The sequence below is a fragment of the Mobula hypostoma genome, chromosome 2 (assembly GCF_963921235.1).
Source record: "Mobula hypostoma chromosome 2, sMobHyp1.1, whole genome shotgun sequence".
NCBI classification, from domain to species: domain Eukaryota; kingdom Metazoa; phylum Chordata; class Chondrichthyes; order Myliobatiformes; family Myliobatidae; genus Mobula; species Mobula hypostoma.
In genome coordinates, this window is record NC_086098.1 from 85,862,888 (window position 1) to 85,884,555 (window position 21,668).

The following is a 21,668-nucleotide window of genomic DNA, read 5'->3' on the forward strand; positions in this document are numbered from 1 at the left end:
TTTTCATAGTTTGGGAATATTCTCTTTTTATATATTAATTAGATTCAGGATCTGGGTGACAGATTGCCAACCCAAAGTGTCCTTGAGCTTGATTGGACTACTCGGTCTGACTCAAGGTCCTCTCACAGTGCTGCTGGGGAGGCAGTTACACAATTTAGACCCTGCAAGGATGAAAGACGGATAACATATTTCCAGGTCAGGATGGTGTGCAACTTGTAGATGTTTACATGCAGCTGCTGCCCTCATTCTCAATGGTAGATGTCTTTTATATGATGTTGTTGTTGGAGAAGACATTTTGTAGATGGTACACCTTGCAGCCACTTTGATAGGAGTTTACGTTTTGGGTGACGGGTGGAGAGTCAGTTAATGGGCTGCTTTGCCCCAACTGGTGTGAAGCCACTTGAGACTTGTTTAACCTGGTAAATAGAAAATATTATGTCATACTCCTGGCTGGTGTTTTGTAGATAGAGGAGAAGTTTGGGGATTACAGGTGGTGAACCATTCACTTCAGGGTATTCAATCAATGACCTGTATGGTGGCATTGATTGATTTGAGTGCCAGCAATTGATCGATTCGTGTTTAATTCCTGCTGTTATCAGTAATGGGTTTGCATATGCTCCCCATGACTGTTGGTTTCCTCTGGGTGCTACTGTTTCTTCACACATTTCAAAGGCCTACATGTTAGGGTTAGTACGTTGTGGGCATGCTGTGTTGGCACTGGAAGTGTAGTGACATTTGTGGGCTGTCCTCAGCACACTTTGTAGGTCATTAATGCAAACAACACATTTCACTGTATTTCGATGTACATCTGACAAAGCTCATCTTTATTGACATAAAATCGTAGAATGGTTGTAGTACAGAGGGAGGCTATTCAGCCCATTATGACCATGTCAGTTATTTCACTGCAATCTTTTCTCCAGTGTATTTGGAATACAACCCCATGGTGCCTTTTAATATTTTCCTGATTTTTGCTCAACAAATATACACCACGGAGTTGAGATACCCATAACATTTATTTGGTTAGGGAATTGTGTAGGAGTCACACTCAAGGTCTAGTGAAAATGTACATGTTTTTTCACCTCACCTTGACCACTGTGCCTCTATAATTACTTTGCATATATCCAACATTTCATTTTAGTAAATATAATAACTGTACATATTCACAGCAGCTCTTGAACTGTAGCTTCAAATTCACACCCATTTAAAACAGATGAGGAAAAATTTCTATAGCCAGAGTGTGGTGAATCTGTGGAATTCATTGCCTTTGACAGCTGTGGAGGCTAAGTCATTGAGTATATTTAAAGCAGAGATTGATAGGCTCTTTGTTATAAGGGCGTCAAAAGTTACAGGGCGAAGGCAGGAGGATGGGGTTGAGAGGGATAATAAATCAACCATGATGGAATGGTGGAGCAGCCACAATGGGCCGAATACCCTAATTCTGCTCCTGTGTCCATGGTATAAGATTCTGCAGATGCCGGAAATCTTGAGCAACATACACAAACGCTGGTGGAACTCGGGGTCAGGCAGCATCCATGGAGAGGACTTGCTACATGACGCTGGTCAGGTAGGGTCAGTTCAAGGATGTTTTAAAATTATTTTTGGCATGTAGTAATTTGTGACAGGGCCTGCATTTTATTGTCCATCCTGAATTATGATGGTAAGGCTCCACTTTGCATTATCGTAGTGCTTCTGGTGAAGATGCTCTCATACTGGTACAGGACACAGAGTTCCGGGATTTAAAGCCAATTTTAATACTGGTTTGGGAGGTTCCTTTCCCCAGTGAGATTAGTCAACCAGTTTTTTTTTAATTTTAAACAATTCTATAAATTTAATCCCAAACAACTATGTTTTCTTGACTTTGCTTCACAACTAGGAGTTAAGTTCAAAGGAGATGTGAAGGACAAGTTTTTTTTACACAGAGAGTGGTGGGTGCCTGTTCTGTGCTACCCTGGGTGTTGGTAGAGGCAGATACCTTAGGGATTTTAAGTGACATTTAGATGGGCACAGGAATGTGAGGGGAATTATGGGCCAAAGGGCCTATTCCTGTGCTGTACTGTTTCTATGTTCTAGTACCAAAATGGGTCCCTTGGTGTCCGTGCCAAACACCAAGCATTCATCTGCACTGATCCCAATTTTCCCTCTCACCTTTCCATAAACAACTGCTCCTGATTTTCTAGCTGACACTGGAAGCAATTTAATATAGCCAATTAATTACATGAATGGAAAGCAGTCACAGGGAGAATGTGCAAATTCTGCACCCATAGCACTGGAGGTCAAGGTTGAACCTGGGTTACTGGAGCTGTGAACATCCCATCACCACTCCACTGAGTCAAAGTGTAATGTGGGAAAAAAGTAGCAGCAATCTCCAATTTAAAGAAAGTTATGAGAAGAGGGTGATTACTAACCAGGACATGAGCTTTCCTTCAATAAAACCACCACTGGACTTTTCACTTCCACCACAGTGTGATTGGATGTCAAAGTATCATCGAAACATTGACAGTGACTCTTCAGTTGTATACATTAAGTGTGCAGAGATCTCTGGGTCAATGCCTCAGTGTCTGGTTACACTGGGATTCCATCTTGATATTCCCAACATAATGTGGAATGTCAGCACATGGATTTTCTAAAAACTTACTTTGCCCATCTTAGATGCCATTTGAGGATGTTGTGGGTGTGAATTCCGTCGTTTGTCTTCCACTGCACCCCCTTCCACATGCCAGAGCAACCTGGCAGAAGAGAATTCTGAGAGCTTTGATACCCTAAATGTAACACGAGACTCTGCAGATGCTAGAAATCCAGAGTAGCACACACAGAATGCTGGCAGAACTCAGCGGATCGGGCAGCATCTATAGAGAGAAATAAAGAGCCAACATTTCAGGCCAAGACCCATGAAGTCTTGGTCCGAAATGCCAAATTATTCCCTTCCATTGATGCTGCCTGACCTGCTGAATTCCTCCAGTATTTTGTGTGTAATACCTTTCCTGTACTTGGTTATTCCTTAAGGAGAGGGGAAAATCTCTGGGTCATTTTGGTTCTTTCCCCCACTGCTGGACTTCATAAGTTGTTGCAGCTGACTCACCCAGACTCAGGTGCCTGTAATGGAAAATGAATGCCCCACTCCTCCCATTCCCCGGGGGATCCAGGAGAGGGAAGTGGGCCATCCAGTGCTCCCTCACTGCCACAGCTGGGCCTCCAGAATGGAGGATCTTCACAGATTTTGGGATCGTGGCCACCAAATCTGAAGGATGGTTTCCACTGGTAACATCAAGTGAAGCCACAAGTACCCTCCTGCCCACATGTGGATGTGCCTCACATGGTTGTACTTCAGAAGATCATCCTGTTCTGCAGCTACATGCCTTTAGAAAGATTGGTGTCAGCAAGAAAACTTGGAAGACATGTAACGAAGTCTACTCCATAGGCTGGACAATTTGAAGCTTGCCTTTTTTTAAAATGGTAAGTGTAGCTGAGCAGCTGGAGTCTGGCAGCCCACGACAAGGTTCGCTTAGTTGCGTGGCTGTGAGTTGAATTCCTGGCAAATATTGTGCACGATCTGGGGCACAAATTGATACAGGCTGTTGAAATCGTCAACAAAGAAAGAGTGGTCCTTGTCGGGGTCGCTGGCAATGTATTCCAGCTCATCCATCGCAGCCCAGGCAATCCCGACTGCATACGCGATCACACCTGCACAAGGAAGATTAGTAAGACATCTTCACTCATCCTACAGAACAGATATTCAGATAAAGTGGCACGAAGTGCCCTCTCTCACCCCATTCCCTTAATTTTTCAACCCAGCCCTCTATTCTGTTCTCTTTCACATGTTCCCACAGATACTCCGGTTTTATCCCACATTCCAAATCCGTACAGATTGTGTTGCAAGGATTTCCCCCGGATGCTCCGGTTTCCTCCCAAATTCAAAAGGACACGCATCTTGGTAAGTTAATTGACCAGTGCATGGTATAGACAGTGAAGAATATATAGAGGCCGCTGTGATCGATGAAAAGGTGGGGAGAATAAAATATCTCGGAGTATGATTAGTGGAAGGGGAAGTCAAGGTTGGTACAGACTCGAAGAGCTTGTTTCTGTGCTGCATCTCTCCATGACTCGACACCATGGATGCTGGAATCTACAGCAACAAGCAATCTGCTGCAGAAATTCAGGCTCAAGCAGTGTCTGTTGGGGGAAAAGGAGGGGACTGATTCGATGCAGTGCTTCCCCCCAAAACATCAACAAATTCTTTCTCTCGCACTGACTTTTGGAAATGGATGACGAATATCTTTCAAAAATAGAAAGGATCATTATCAGGAAGAATCTGTAAAGACGTATGTGATGATAAGAGACATGGATAGTGGACAGCCTGCCAGACTTTTTTTTACCAAATGGCTCATAGGTGGGGGTATAATTTTAAGGTGATTGGAGGTAAGTATAGGAGGGGATATCAGAGGTAATCATTTTTTTTTTACAGAGAATGCTGAGTGCATGGAATGCATGCATGGTAGAGACGGATACATCAGGAATCTCAAACGAGAAAGTCTGCGGATGCTGGAAATCCAAGTAACACACACAAAATGCTGGAGGAACTCAGCAGGCCAGGCAGCATCTATGGAAAGGAGTACAATGTTTTGTGCCAAGCTTTCATCAGGACTGAAGAAAAAATGTGTGTTGCAGTAGGGATCTTTAAGGTTTTATTTTACTCAGAGAATTGTAAGTGCATGGAGCACGCTGCCAGGGGTGGTGGTAGGGTCAGATGCATTATACAGACATTCAAGAGACTCTTAGATAGGTACATGGATGGAAGAAAAATGGGGGTGTGTGTGTCAGATTGATCTTGGAACAGGTTAAAGGTCAAAGGGCCTGTACTGTGTGGTACTGTTGAATGTTCAGACATTTCTCTGCCAGAGACTATGAGATATAGGAGCAGAATTAGTCCTATCAATACTTTAAATATACCCAATGACTTGCTGTCCACAGCTCCCTGTGGCAATGAATTCCACAGATTCGTTACCCTCTGGCAAAAGAAATTCCTCCTTATCTCTGTTCTAAATAGACATTCCCCATTGAGACAGTGCCCTCCAGTTCTAGCCTCGCCCACTATAGGAAACATTCTCTCCACATCCACTCTATCTAGGTCTTTCAATATTCAATAGGGTTCAATGAGATCCCTACCCCCTACCCCCATTCTTCTGAACTCCAGCAAGTACAGGCCCAAAGCCATCAAAAACGCCTCAGAAGTTAACCCTTTCATTTCCAGAATAATTTTTGTGGAACTGCTCTGGATCCTCTCCAGTGCCAACACATCCTTTCTTAGATCAAGGGTCCAAAACTGCTCACAATACTTCAAGTGTGGTCTGACCAATTTTTTTTTTTACAAAACCTAGGCATTACATCCTTGCCTTTACATTCCAGTTCTCTTGAAATGAAGGCTAACATTGCATTTGTCTTCATTATCAGCAACTCCATTTACAAGTTAAACTTTAGGGGATCTTGCATGAGGACTCCCAAGTCCCTTTGCACCTCAGATATTTGAAGTTTCTCCCCGTTTAGAAAATAGTCTACGCCTTTATTCCTTCTACCAAAGTTCATGACCACACACCTCCCTAGGCTATATTCCATCTGCCACTTCTTTGCACATTCTCTCAATCTAATGCAGACTCCCTGCTTCCTCAACGCTACCTGCAGCTCCACCTATCTTCGTATCATCTGCAAACTTGGCCACAAAGCCATCAATTCCTCATCCAAATCATTGATATATAACATGAAAAGAAGCGGTCCCAACACAGACCCCTGTGTAACACCACTAGTCACTGGTAGTCAACCAGAAAAGGCCCTTTATTCACACTCTTTACTTTCTGCCAGTCAGCTAATCCTCCATCTAGGCTAGTATCTTTCCTGTAATACCATGGGCTCTTATGTTGTTAAGCAGCTTCGTGTGGCATCTTGTTAAAGGCCTTCTGAAAATCCAAGTAAACAACATCCACTGACTCTCCTTTGTCTATCCTACTTGTTATTTTCCCAAAGAATTCCAAAAAATTTGTCAGGCAAGATTTCTCTTTATGAAAGCCATGCTTACTTTGGCCTATTTTATCAAGAACCTTCAAGTATCCCAAAATCTCAACCTTAATAATGGATTCCAACATCTTCCAAAACACTGAAGTCAGACTAACTAGCCTATAATTTCCTTTCTTCTGCCTCCCTCCCTTCTTGAAGAGTGGAGTGACATTTGCAATTTTCCAGTCCTTGGGAACCATTCCAGAATCTAGTAATTCTTGAAAGATCGTTACTAATGCCCCCATAATCTCTTCAGCCATCCTTTCAGAACCCTGGAGTCCATCAGGTCCAGGTGACCTACCTACCTTCAGACTTTTCTGTCCCACGACACTCTTGCACTTCCGACATACTGCTAGTGTCTTCCACAGTGAAGACTGAATCAACATACTTTTAAAATTTGTCTTCCGTTTCTTTCTTCAATACAATCTCTGCAGCATCACTTTCCAGCAGTCCAATATCCACTCTCACCTTTATTTTACTTTTTACATATCTGAACATACTTTTGGTATTCTCTGATATTAATGGCTAGCTTATATTCATATTTCATCTTTCTTTATGACTTTTTAGTTGCATTGTTAGTTTTTAAAAGCTTCCCAATCCTCTAATTTCCCACTAATTTTTGCTTTATTGTATGCCCTCGCTTTTGCTTTTATGCTGTATTTGACTTCCCTTGTCAGCCACAGCTGCCTTATCTTCTTCATACTTCTGAATTGCCCCCAGAAACTCCAGCTGTTGTCCTACTGTCATCCCTGCTAGTGTCCCCTTCCAATCAACCTTGGCCAGCTCACCTCTCATGCCTTTGTAATTCTCTTTACTGCAATGTAATATTGACACATCTGACTTTATCTTCTCCCTCTCAAACTGCAGACTGAATTCTATCATATTATGATCACTGCCTCCCAAGGGTCCCTTTACCTTCAGCTCCCTAATCAAATCTGATTCATTACTCATAATCCAGAATTGCTTTTCCCCAGCCAGAGGACTATGTTCATTGAAATCCCCCTTCCAGTGACTTACCATTCCCGTGGGCAGTAAGTGCAGGGGTCCGAACATCGTCGTACGATCGACCATCAGTGATGACAATCATCAGTTTTCTTTTGTTGGGTTTGGACTTGCTGAAGAGATGTTTGGAAGCGAAGGTGATGGCTGCCCCTGTGCTTGTGCCACCGCTCCAGTACCTGACGTTCCTGACGGCGCCCACCACTGACTCCCTGGTGTTGTGCTCCCCAAAACCGAACTCCAGCCGCTGCTCGTACGTATACTGCACCACCCCCACCCGGGTGGCCGTTTCAGAGATCTCGAACTCCTGGCTGATGTTGGCCACAAACTCCAGAACGGTGCGGAAGTTGCCGGTGCCCACGCTGCTCGAGCCGTCCACCACAAAGCCAATGTCGGCAGAGTTGAGGCAAGTTTTGCTGCAGGCCAGCCGCTCAGTGTCACACACCCGCCCGACCAGCGGAACTACCACCCGCTGCAGCTGGAACCAGCTGGGCACGTGGATGGAGAAGTACCCATTGGTCCTGCAAACGGACTGCGTGGGGGAGAATTGCAAGGGAGGGGGAAGAAGAGAACAGGTTAGAGAGTGCCAGCCAGCACCACTCTCACAACAATGGAACAGCATTTGTGGGAGCAGTAATTGTGTCATCCGGCTTATCGTGGAATTGATATTGGTTTATTGTTGTCATGTGTACTAAGATACAGTGAAGAGACCATCTTGCATACTGTTCATACAGATCAAATCATAACTGTGCTTTGAGATAGTACAAGGTAAAAGAACGATACGGAATAAAATGTAAAAATGCAGTGTGCATAAGCGATAGAACGCAAGATCATAATGGGGTGAATTGTGAAGTCAAGAGTCCATCTTATTGTACGAGAGGTCCGTTCGAGAGTCTGATAAGATAGGTCAAGGTAACATAGAAACATAGAAAATAGGTGCAGGAGTAGGCCATTCGGCCCTTCGAGCCTGCACCGCTATTTATTATGATCATGGCTGATCATCCAACTCAGAACCCTGCCCCAGCCTTCCCTCCATACCCCCTGACCCCCGTAGCCACAAGGGCCATATCTAACTCCCTCTTAAACATAGCCAATGAACTGGCCTCAACTGTTTCCTGTGGCAGAGAATTCCACAGACTCACCACTCTCTGTGTGAAGAAGTTTTTCCTCATCTCGGTCCTAAAAGGCTTCCCCTCTATCCTCAAACTGTGGCCCCTCGTTCTGGACTTCCCCAACATCGGGAACAATCTTCCTGCATCTAGCCTGTCCGATCCCTTTAGGATCTTATACGTATCAATCAGATCCCCCCCAATCTTCTAAATTCCAACGAGTACAAGCCCAGTTCATCCAGTCTTTCTTCATATGAAAGTCCTGCCATCCCAGGAATCAATCTGGTGAACCTTCTTTGTACTCCCTCTAAGGCAAGGATGTCTTTCCTCAGATTAGGGGACCAAAACCGCACACAATACTCCAGGTGTGGTCTCACCAAAGCCTTGTACAACTGCAGTAGTACCTCCCTGCTCCTGTACTCGAATCCTCTCGCTATAAATGCCAGCATACCATTCGCCTTTTTCACCACCTGCTGTACCTGCATGCCCACTTTCAATGACTGGTGTATAATGACACCCAGGTCTCGTTGCACCTCCCCTTTTCCTAATCGGCCACCATTCAGATAATAATCTGTTTTCCTATTTTTGCCACCAAAGTGGATAACTTCACATTTATCCACATTAAATTGCATCTGCCATGAATTTGCCCACTCACCCAACCTATCCAAGTCACCCTGCATCCTCTTAGCATCCTCCTCACAGCTAACACTGCCACCCAGCTTCGTGTCATCCGCAAACTTGGAGATGCTGCATTTAATTCCCTCATCCAAGTCATTAATATATATTGTAAACAACTGGGGTCCCAGCACTGAGCCTTGCGGTACCCCACTAGTCACTGCCTGCCATTCTGAAAAGGTACCGTTTATTCCCACTCTTTGCTTCCTGTCTGCTAACCAATTCTCCACCCACACCAATACCTTACCCCCAATACCGTGTGCTTTAAGTTTGCACACTAATTTCCTGTGTGGGACCTTGTCAAAAGCCTTTTGAAAATCTAAATATACCACATCCACTGGTTCTCCCCTATCCACTCTACTAGTTACATCCTCAAAAAATTCTATGAGATTCGTCAGACATGATTTTCCTTTCACAAATCCATGCTGACTTTGTCCGATCATTTCACCGCTTTCCAAATGTGCTGTTATCACATCCTTGATAACTGACTCCAGCAGTTTCCCCACCACCGACGTTAGGCTAACCGGTCTATAATTCCCCGGTTTCTCTCTCGCTCCTTTTTTAAAAAGTGGAGTTACATTAGCCACCCTCCAATCCTCAGGAACTAGTCCAGAATCTAACGAGTTTTGAAAAATTATCACTAATGCATCCACTATTTCTTGGGCTACTTCCTTAAGCACTCTAGGATGCAGACCATCTGGCCCTGGGGATTTATCTGCCTTCAATCCCTTCAATTTACCTAACACCACTTCCCTACTAACATGTATTTCGCTCAGTTCCTCCATCTCACTGGACCCTCTGTCCCCTACTATTTCTGGAAGATTATTTATGTCCTCCTTAGTGAAGACAGAACCAAAGTAATTATTCAATTGGTCTGCCATGTCCTTGCTTCCCATAATCAATTCACCTGTTTCTGTCTGCAGGGGACCTACATTTGTCTTTACCAGTCTTTTCCTTTTTACATATCTATAAAAGCTTTTACAGTCCGTTTTTATGTTCCCTGCCAGTTTTCTCTCATAATCTTTCTTCCCCTTCCTAATTAAGCCCTTTGTCCTCCTCTGCTGAACTCTGTATTTCTCCCAGTCCTCAGGTGAGCCACTTTCTCTGGCTAATTTGTATGCTTCTTCTTTGGAATTGATACTATCCCTAATTTCTCTTGTCAGCCACGGGTGCACTACCTTCCTTGATTTATTCTTTTGCCAAACTGGGATGAACAATTGTTGTAGTTCATCCATGCAACCTTTAAATGCTTGCCATTGCATATCCACCGTCAATCCTTTAAGTGTCATTTGCCAGTCTATCTTAGCTAGTTCACGTCTCATACCTTCAAAGTTACCCCTCTTTAAGTTCAGAACCTTTGTTTCTGAATTAACTATGTCACTCTCCATCTTAATGAAGAATTCCACCATATTATGGTCACTCTTACCCAAGGGGCCTCTCACGACAAGATTGCTAATTAACCCTTCCTCATTGCTCAAAACCCAGTCCAGAATAGCCTGCTCTCTAGTTGGTTCCTCGACATATTGGTTCAAAAAACCATCCCGCATACATTCCAAGAAATCCTCTTCCTCAGCACCTTTACCAATTTGGTTCACCCAATCTACATGTAGATTGAAGTCACCCATTATAACTGCTGTTCCTTTATTGCACACATTTCTAATTTCCTGTTTAATACCATCTCCGACCTCACTACTACTGTTAGGTGGCCTGTACACAACTCCCACCAGCGTCTTCTGCCCCTTAGTGTTACGCAGCTCTACCCATATCGATTCCACATCTTCCCGGCTTATGTCCTTCCTTTCTATTGCGTTAATCTCTTCTTTAACCAGCAACGCCACCCCACCTCCCCTTCCTTCATGTCTATCCCTCCTGAATATTGAATATCCCTGAACGTTGAGCTCCCATCCCTGGTCACCCTGGAGCCATATCTCTGTGATCCCAACTATATCATAATCATTAATAACAATCTGCACTTTCAATTCACCCACCTTATTACGAATGCTCCTTGCATTGACACACAAAGCCTTCAGGCGCTCTTTTACAACTCTCTTAGCCCTTATACAATTATGTTGAAAAGTGGCCCTTTTTAATGCTTGCCCTGGATTTGTCGGCCTGCCACTTTTACTTTTCTCCTTAGTACTTTTTGCTTCTACCCTCACTTTACACCCCTCTGTCTCTCTGCACTGGTTCCCATCCCCCGGTTGTGAACTAACCTCCTCACGCCTAGCCTCTTTAATTTGATTCCCACCCCCCAACCATTCTAGTTTAAAGTCACCTCAGTAGCCCCCACTAATCTCCATGCCAGGATATTGGTCCCCCTAGGATTCAAGTGTAACCCATCCTTTTTGTACAGGTCACGCCTGCGCCAAAAGAGGTCCCAATGATCCAAAAACTTGAATCCCTGCCCCCTGCTCCAATCCCTCAGCCACGCATTTATCCTCCACCTCATTGCATTCCTACTCTCACTGTCGCGTGGCACAGGCTGTAACAGTGCAGGGTGAAGTATAGCAGCTACAGAGAAAGGAGATGAGTTTGCCTGGATTAGAGAACGTCTCTTGGGCAAGCTAGGGCTTTGCCCTTTGGACCAAGGAGTGTGAGTGCAGGCTTCATAGAGATATACAAGATCATAAGATGCACAGACAGAGTGGCCAGCCAGCACCTTTTTCCCAGGGCAGCAACGGCTAAAACGAGAGGGCAGAATTTAAAAGTGATTGGAGGTGAGTATGGGGGAATATCAGAGGTAAGGTTTTTTTCTTACAGAGATTGGTGAGTGCATGGAACGCAGGCCGGGATAGTGGTAGAGACAGATAGATTAGGGATCTTTGAGAGACTCTTAGACAGATAATAAGATCAAGGAGCAGATTTAGGCCATTCAGCTCATTGAATCTGCCGTGTCATTCCAACATGACTGATTTGTTATCCCTCTTGACCATATTCTCCTGTTTTCTCCCCCGATTACCCCTAATTAATCAAGAACTTATCAACCTCTGCCTTAAATATACTCAATAGCTTGGCCACAGATGGCTGTGACAATGAATTCCACAGATTCACTACCCTCTGGCTAAAGAAGTTTTTCCTCATCTCTGTTCTAGATGTGATCCAAGACTCCCCCACTATAGGAAACAACCTTTCCACATCCACTCTATCCAGACCTTTGTCTATCATGCCTGTTATTTCCTCAAATAATTTCAACAGATCTGTCAGGCAAGATTTGCCCTTAAAGAAACCCTGCTCACTTTGCCTATTTTGTCATGTGCCTCCAAGTATCCCAAAACCTCATTTTTAATAATAGATTTTAAATGGATTTAATGGATTTTTAATAATGGATCTTCCCAATCACAGAAGTCAGGGTAACTGGTCTATAATTTCCTCCCCCCTTTCTTAAAGAGTGGAGTGACATTTGCAATTTTTCAATTCTCATGAACCATTCCAGAATCTAGTGGTTCTTGAAAGATCATTACAAATGCCTCCACAATCTCTTCAGCCACCTCTTTCAGAACCCTGGGATGTAGTTCATCTGGTCCAGATGTCTAATCTACCTTCAGACCTTTCAGCTTCCCAAGCACCTTCTCCTTAGTAACAACAACTACGCTCACTTCTGCCCCCGACACTCTTGCATTTCTGGCATACTCCAGTGTCTTCCAAAGTGAAGACGGACACAAAATACTTATTAAGTTTGTCTCGCCAGCATCATATTCCAGTGGTCTGATATCCACTCTTCTATTTCTTGTATCTGAAAAAAACTTTTTGTATCATCTTTTATATTATTGGCTAGCTTACCTTCAAATTTCATCTTTTCTCTCTTTATGGCTCTTTTAGTTGCCTTCTATTGGTTTTTAAAAGATTCCCGATCCTCTAACTTCCCACTAATGTTTACGCTATTACATGCCCTCTTTTTTGCTTTTATGTTGGCTTTGACTTCCCTTGTCAGCCTTAGTTGCCTCATCCTCCCTTTAGAATATCTTATCATCTTTGGGATGTATCTTTCCTGTGTCTTCTGAATTTCCTCTAGAAACACCAGCCATTGCTGTTCTACCATCTTCCCTGCTAGTGTCCCCTTCCAATCAACTTTGGCCAGCTCTCTCTCTCTCATGCCTCTGTAATTCCCATTGCCCCACTGTAATACTGATATATCCAATTTTAGCTCCTTAAAATGCAAGGTGAATTCTATCATATTATGATCACTGTCTCCTAAGGGTTTCTTTACCTTAAGCTTCCTAATCAAATCTGGGTCTTTACATAATACTCAATCTAGAATTGCGATTCCTCTGGTGGGCTCAACCACAAGCTACTCTAAAAGTCATCTCACAGGCATTCCTCAAATTCCCTCTCTTGGATTCCAGCACCAACTATATTTTCCCAATCTACCTGCACATTGAAATCCCACATACTTATCGCAACATTGCCCTTTTTGTTCATGCCTCTTCTATCTCACACTGTAATTTGTAGCCTGCATCCTGGCTACCGTTCAGGTGCCTGTAGATAACTCCCAATAAGTCTTTTTACCCTTGCAGTTCCTTAACTCTACACACAAGGATCCTACATCACCTCTTTCTAAAGATTTGATTTCACTTTTTACCAACAGAGCCTCCCCATCCCTCTGCCAACCTGCCTGTCCTTTCAATACAATGTGTATCCTTAGATGTTAAGCTCTCAACTATGATCTTCTTTTAGTCACAAGTCGGAGATGCCCACAACAACATACTCTCAATCTCTAACTGCACAACAAAACCATCTATCTTATTCTATATACTGCTTGCATTCAAATATAACACCTTCAGCTCTGTACTCATCACCCTTTTTGATTTTATCCCCGTGTTACACTTTAACCCATCCCATTGACTGTAATTTTGCTTTATCGTATACCTGTCCTTTCTAACAGTCTCACTACAGTACACACTGCATATACTTGTATACCAACTGCCCCATCCTCAGACCCCATCACTCAGCTTCCCACCCACTGCCAAACTAGTTTAAGCCCTCCCCAACAGCTCTAAAAAACCTGCCAGCAAGGATATGGGCCCCCTTGGGTTCGGGTGTAACCCGTCCTCTTTCTACAGGTCATACAAGCTAGAAGAGATACCAATGATCCAGGAATCTAAAACCCTGTCCCCTGCATCAATTCTTCAGCCGTTTACCAAATCATCTTATTTTTACCTTCACTAGCATCTGGCACAGGCAGCAAGCCAGAGATTACCACCCTGGAGGTCCTGTTTTTCAATTTTCTGTTTATCTCCCCATATTCTCTCTTCAGGACTTCTTCCCTTTTCCTACCTATGTTGTTGGTATCAATAACTTCCAGCTGTTCACCCTCCTCTTTAGAATGACATGGACCTGATCAGAGACATCCCCAACCCTGGCACCTGGAGGGCAATGTACCATTGGATGTCTCTCTCACATCCTCAGAATCGGCTCTTCTAATTATGGAATTCCCTATGACTACTGCAATCCTCCTCACTTCCTTTCTGAGCCACAGAGCCAGACTCAGTGCTAGAAACGTAATCACTGGGGCTTTCTCCTTGTATGTCATTCCCTCCCAACAGTATCCAAAGTGGTATACTTATAATTGAGGGGAGTGGTCACTGGCTGCCTATCCCTGCCTCCTGCAACTTAAGGGTGCCTACTTCTCTGTAGCTCCTAGCCATCACCCCTTTATTCCACCACATGAACAGAAGTTATTGAGCTACAGCTCCAGTCCCTTAACACAGTCTCTAAGGAGGTGCAGCTCAGTGCACTGTGCAGATATAATTATCAGGGAGACTGGAGGTCTCCCATCTTTCCCACATCTCACACAAGATAGGCATGTGGATGAAAGAAAAATGGCGGACTACGTGGAAGGGAAGGGTTAGATTGATCTTCGAGTAGGTTAAAGGGTTGACACGTTGTTGGCCGAAGGTCTGTACTGTGCTGTACTGTTCTATGTCCTATTATCTCAAACCTCTTAGTTTAGCGTGCTGGACTAGATTTGCTCCGTTCATTCTGAAACCCACAGGAGTGGGGGGTGGGGGTTAAAGGGGGGCATTAAATACTGGGCTTGCCACTGACAACCAAATTCAAAGCAAGATAAAGTTGTTTAAAAGCAGGGACAACACCAGGGAAGACGTGTGAGACTTCCTCAAAGGAGATATTAGGGACTTTACCAATGGAGATCAGAGAGTTCACCTTGTCCACAAAGTCCTTCTCCACCATGTTCTGCTGTTCGTTTTCATCAGCCCCTTCCACAGTGATGAAGAAGATATTGATGCCGGACTCCCTGGCGAGGCGGGCAGTTTCTCCGACCTTGTCTGTGGGCCACCCATCAACCAGGACCACCACCACGTTGGGGGCTCCCCCACGGTTACCCTGCTCGCTGGTGAAGAAGTTGCCGATGGTGTGATTGAGGGCTCGGCCTGCAAAAGAGAGGGTCCACACTTCCAACCCGTGTTGCCATGTGGAATCACCCTGGATGTTTCTCACAACCCGTCAGAGGTGTTTAACCCGAACTGTTGAAACTATGGTGGACAGCCTGCCTCAAATCCATCAACTTGAAAGAGTACAGAGAAAATTTACATGGATATTGTTGGGAATTGAGGACCTGAGTTCTAGGGAAAGGTTGAATAGGTTAAGACTTTCTTTCCTAGGGTATAGGAGAATGAGGGGAGATTTGATAGAGGTATATGAGGGCTAACTACAAGCAGGCTTTTTCCACCGAGCTTTTGTGAGACTAGAACCAGAGGTCATGGGTTAAGGGTAAAAGGTGAAATGTTTAAGGGAACACAAGGGAAACTTCCTCACTCAGAGGTCAGTGAGGGTGTGGATTGAGCTGCCAGCGGAAGTGGTGGATGCAGGTTCAATTGCAATATTTAGGAAAATTTGGACAGGTACACAGATGGGAGGGGTATAGAGGGCTACGGTCAATGGGACTGGGCAGAATAATAGTTTAGCAATGGATTGGTGGGCCGAAGGACCTGTTTTTGTGGTAGTGGTCTATGACTCTGACGCAATGCCTGCCCTGGACAAGCCAGTGGAGCAATCTTCTTGCAGTGTTGGAAGCTGAGGGACTGCTGACGTGGCTGGGACCCCAGGGAGGAGATGGGACTTACCTACATTGGAGAGGCCACCTTTCTGTGGAATCTTCTCAATGGCCTTTTTAAGATCACGGGAGTTGTGGTAGACGTGGAGGTTAAACTCAACACGAGCATTACTCCTAGAATGACAGAAGGTGAACAAGAATTAACATTTAGTAAAGAAATAGTCGGTGTTCATCTCCCTCCTCCCACAAAACTAGGACATCCCCTCCCCTCCCTGTTCTGTTTGCACTTCTTCATCGCATAACCGTGTCTTCAAAGTGGTGGCACATCGCAAGATCACTCCCAACTATATCTAGAGCCGAAGACGCAGGATTCAGATTCAGATTTATTTATCACATTACACTGAAACGTTGGCTGAAATGCATCCTCTGCATTAACAACCAACACATCCGAGGATGTGCTGGGGGCAGCCCACAAGTGTCACCACACATTCTGATGCCAACTTAGCATCTCAGCAGAACAACACAGAATACATTAAAAGAGAACATGCCATGCAACAACAGTGAAACAAACCCTGTTCCTCCCACACACACAGTCCTCTCCCCAGGACAGGCAGTCTTCTGCCTCCAGTCTCTAGTGGACTCATGGATTCACAGACTTAATGCTCTGGCCATTGGGCAATAGGTGCAGGAGTAGGCCATTCAGCCCTTCGAGCCAGCACCACCATTCACTATGATCATGGTTGATCATCCACGATCAGTATCCAGTTCCTGCCTTATCCCCATAACCTTTGATTCCGCTATCTTTAAGAGCTCTACCCATCTCTTTCTTGAAAGCATCCAGAGACTTGGCCTCCACAGCCTTCTGGGGCAGAGCATTCCATATATCCACCACTCTCTGGGTGAAAAGGTTTTTCCTCAACTCTGTTCTAAATGGCCTACCCCTTAATCTTAAACTGTGGCCTCTGGTTCTGGACTCACCCATCAGCGGGAACATGCTTCCTGCCTGCAGCGTGTCCAATCCCTTAATAATCTTATATGTTTCAATAAGATCCCCTCTCAGCCTTCTAAATTCCAGAGTATACAAGCCCAGTCACTCCAATCTTTCGACATATGACAGTCCCGCCATCCCGGGAATTAACCTTGTGAACCCACGCTGCACTCCCTCAATAGCAAGAATGTCCTTCCTCAAATTTGGAGACCAAAACTGCACACAGTACTCCAGGTGTGGTCTCACCAGGGCCCTGTACAGCTGCAGAAGGACCTCTTTGCTCTTATACTCAGTTCCCCTCGTTATGAAGCCCAGCATGCCATTAGCTTTCTTCACTGCCTGCTGTACTTGCATGCTTGCTTTCAGTGACTGATGTACAAGAACACCTAGATCTCGTTGTACTTCCCCTTTTCCTAACTTGACTCCATTTAGATAATAATCTGCCTTCCCGTTCTTACCACCAAAGTGGATAACCTCACATTTATCCACATTAATCTGCATCTGCCATGCATCTGCCCACTCACCCAGCCTGTCCAAGTCACACTGCATTCTCATAACATCCTCCTCACATTTCACACTGCCACCCAGCTTTGGTTCATCGGCAAATTTGCTAATGTCACTTTTAATTCCCTCATCTAAATCATTAATATATATTGTAAACAGCTGCGGTCCCAGCACTGAACCCTGCGGTACCCCACTGGTCACCGCCTGCCATTCCGAAAGGGACCCGTTAATCGCTACTCTTTGTTTTCTGTCAGCCAGCCAATTTTCAATTCATGTCAGTACTCTGCCCCCAATACCATGTGCCCTAATTTTGCCCACTAATCTCCTATGTGGGACTTTATCAATGGCTTTCTGAAAGTCCAGGTACACTACATCCACTGGCTCTCCCTTGTCCATTTTCATAGTTACATCCTCAAAAAATTCCAGAAGATTAGTCAAGCACAATTTCCCCTTCGTAAATCCATGCTGACTCGGACCAATCCTGTTACTACTACCCAGATGTGTCGTAATTTCATCTTTTATAATTGACTCCAGCACTTTCCCACCACCGACATCAGGCTAACCGGTCTATAATTCCCTGTTTTCTCTCTTCCTCCCTTCTTGAAGAGAGGGACATTAGCCACCCTCCAATCCACAGGAACTGATCCTGAATCTATAGAACATTGGAAAATGATTACCAATGCATCCACGATTTCTAAAGCCACCACCTAAAGTACCCTGGGATGCAGACCGTCAGGTCCCGGGGACTTATCAGCCTTCAGACCCAACAGTCAATCCAACACCATTTCCTGCCTAATATAAATTTCCTTCTGTTCATCCATTACCCTAGGTTCTTTGGCCACTATTACATCTGGGAGATTGTTTGTGTCTTCCCCAGTGAAGACAGATCCAAAGTACCTGTTCAACTCGTCTGCCATTTCCTTGTTCCCCATAATAAATTCACCCGTTTCTGTCTTCAAGGGCCCAATTTTGGTCTTAACTATTTTTTTCCTTTTCACATACCTAAAGAAGCTTTTACTATCCTCCTTTATATTCTTGACTAGTTTACCTTCGTACCTCATTTTTTCTCCGCGTATTGCCTTTTTAGTTACCTCCTGTTGCTCTTTAAAAGATTCCCAATCCTCCGGCTTCCCACTTATCTTTGCTGTTATACTTCTTCTCTTTTATTTTTATGCTGTCCATTACTTCCCTTGTCAGCCACGGCCTCCCCTTACTCCCCTTAGGATCTTTCTTCCTCTTTGGAATGAACTGATCCTGCACCTTCCACATTATTCCCAGAAACACTTGCCATTGCTGTTCCACTGTCATCCCTGCTAGGGTATTGTTCCATTGAACTTTGGCCAGCTCCTCCCTCATAGCACCATAGTTCCCTTTGTTCAACTGTAATACTGACACTTCCGAGTTTCCCTTCTCCATCTCAAATTGTAGATTAAAACTTATCATATTATGGTCACTACCTCCTAATGGCTCCTTTACCTCGAGGTCCCTGATCAAATCTGGTTCATTGCACAACACTAAATCTAGAATTGCGTTCTCTCTGGTAGGCTCCAGTACAAGCTGTTCTAAGAATCCATCTCGGAGGGACTCCACAAACTCCCTTTCTGGGGGTCCAGTACTAACCTGATTCCTCCAGTCTACCTGCATGTTGAAATCCCCCATAACAAATTCTGGACTTCCAATTGGTGTTTGGACTCCAATTTTCAGTTTTAACCCAGGACTCACAGATAACGACGAATGAGGACACAAACTCCAGGCCTCAAAAATCAAAAAACCCTGAAAGTTAGGTCTTGATCACCGGTCTCGCTGACGATGGGACCTGAAAGTTAGGCCTTGAACACCGGTCTCACCGATGATAGGACCCTGAATGTCCTTGCTGGTCTGCGGGCCTTCAAACGTGGAGCAGAGACTTAGACTCTGACCTGTCCTCCAATTCCCCCACATCACTGTCTCTAAGAGATAACTTGACACTTAACTCAGTCCCCGAAACCATCCCGTGGTCTGAGCCACGGCATCAACAGAGACCGGAGCTTGGTGCCATCTTAATCTGGTTTAAGGTGCTGGGATGTGAAGCAAACAAACAAACTGCTAGAGGCAGAGGAAATGGTTGACATGTCAGATCAAGACTCGGACAGGTGACCAAAAGATAGTGGAGAAAGAGGTAGACCTTAAAGAAATAGAAATGTGACAGAGGAAAGGGAATCCGAGGGCTCTGGGTCTCAGGATTGCTTCTCACTCTACTCACCCAAACTGAACAATGCCGATGAGTGGACCCTCAATTCCAACATCAAGGGTGTCTGCCACACTCATCAAGAACTTCTTCTGAATTCCAAATCTTCGTCTTCCTATACTCCAGCTCCCGTCCACCAGGAACGCAAGGTCCACCTTGCAATCTGCAAACAAAAAAGCAAACTGCAGGAGGAACTTGACGGGTCAGGCAGCATCTGTGAGGGCAAAGGGGAAGGTCAGTATTTCAGATCGAGACCATCCATCGGGGTTGAGAATGTAAGGGGAGGATGGCCAGTATAGAGGTGTGAGGGCAGGCTGAAATGGGGGCTGGTAGATGGAACCAGGTGGGGGGGGTTTGATGGGCAGTTGGCAACGTCAGGAAGGCTCATTGCCCAACCCAGGAGCAGGTAGGTGTTCAGAACCTGTATTAAAGAATTTGTGCTTCTTTCACCCGGGTACTGAGGCTGGTGTTTCCCTGTCTACCCCCAAAACAGCACTAGTGAGATGCTAGATTAGGTACGGAAATGTAAGTGCTCCACACACAAAATACTGGAGGAACTCAGCAAATCAGGCAGCACCTATGGTGGGGAATAAACAATCGATGTTCTGATCTTGCAGTATTATTTACCTGCACTGTCCTATCTCTGTAGCAGTTACACTTTATTCTGCATTTTGTTATTGTTTTCCCTTGTTCTAGCTCAATGCACTGTATCATGGTTTGAACAGTATGCAAGACAAGCTTTTCACTGAATCTCGGTACATGTGACAATAACAAAACCAATGCCAATGCCAATACCAATATCAATGCCAATTACAATATCAATACCAATGCCAATATCAACACCAATTTCTGACATTCGTAAGGATGGGAGGAAGTGTATGTGACAAATGATAATCCCCAAGGATCTCTCTGTAGCCTCGGTTTTTCAATATGCTGGGGAAGGGAGGGAGGGTTGATGTCCATGCAGTGGGTAACACATCTGAGGTGGGTAGGATCGCAAGCAGGAGGCATTGGCATTTGTATTAGTTTATCATTGTCAAGTACCAAGATACAGTGAAAAGCTTGTCTTACAAATTGTTTATACCGATCAAGTCATTACACAGTGCACCGAGGTCATCAAAAACAAACACGAGGTTCCGCAGATGCTGGAAATCCACAGCGCACACCAGGTGGTGGATGAACTCAGCAGGTTGGGCAGCATCTTTGGAGAGGAATAAACAGTTGATGTTTCGGGCCGAGATTGCCTGACCTGCTGAGTTCCTCCACCATCTAGTGTGTGTGCATAACTCTTCTCCTCAATGGGCTGACTCTGCTCCTAGCTTCGGAAGTTTATGTTACCGAAAAGGACATTGGTTGGCTCTACCTTCCATAAGAACACAAGATATAGGAACAGGATCAGGCCACTTGGCCCATCAAGTCCCTCTGCCATTCAGTCATGGCAGATTTATTTTCCTTCTCAACCCTATTCTCCTACATTTTCCCCAAAACCTTTGATGCCTTGGGTAATCAAGAACCTACAAATCTCCACTTTAAATATACCCAATGACTTGGTCTCCATAGCCATCTGTAGTGATGGATTCCACAGATTCACCATCCTCTAGCTAAAGAAATTCCTCCTAATCTCTGCTCTAAAGAGATGTTCTTCTATTTTGAGGTTGTGTCCTCTGGTGCTAGACTCTCCCACTTTTGGAAACATCCTTTCCACATCCTCTTTATCCAGGCCTTTCAGTGTTCCCAACCAATAGCAGCCCACATTAGGAGTACACACGAGAGATCTGAGCATTGAAGTCTGTGTATTCATTTTCCACAACCTCCAAAGATGTGTACATCAAAATTCCTATCACGGGAAGCTCCCTGCTGGAAGAACTGGTTCATAACACCAGGAGGTCCACACGGTCAGTGGTGAAAAATAACATTGCTCTGTTACTATACTGTTTAGAGTCAACAATGAGGCAAAAAAAATAGTTACTTGGATCTCCTCGGGAAGTTGGCTCCTCGACAAATTCTTGATTTCTTGTGCTGAAACCTGGTACAGGAGAAAACCTGAAATCAGTGTGTGTGCCAACAAAGACCCCTCCTCAACCTGAACCCCCCCACCAGTCACTTGTC

General features: G+C 44.7%; 1 protein-coding gene across 3 annotated transcripts in view; it reads right to left on the reverse strand.

Moving 5' to 3' along the window:
* Positions 1-322: 322 nt before the first annotated feature.
* Positions 323-21,668, reverse strand: part of vit (vitrin) — a 52,608-nt gene continuing 31,262 nt past the window's right edge. For 2 of the 3 annotated variants that reach the window (XM_063071720.1, XM_063071710.1), the window contains 6 exons: positions 21,529-21,585; positions 19,575-19,722; positions 15,911-16,014; positions 14,991-15,217; positions 7,063-7,576; positions 323-3,681 (listed from right to left, as the gene is read on the reverse strand). In XM_063071720.1, coding sequence (XP_062927790.1) covers positions 3,503-3,681; positions 7,063-7,576; positions 14,991-15,217; positions 15,911-16,014; positions 19,575-19,722; positions 21,529-21,585 — 1,229 coding nt within the window. In that variant the 3' untranslated portion in view covers positions 323-3,502. The remainder of the gene's footprint in view (positions 3,682-7,062; positions 7,577-14,990; positions 15,218-15,910; positions 16,015-19,574; positions 19,723-21,528; positions 21,586-21,668) is intronic. The other variant, XM_063071701.1, reaches the window with a different exon arrangement.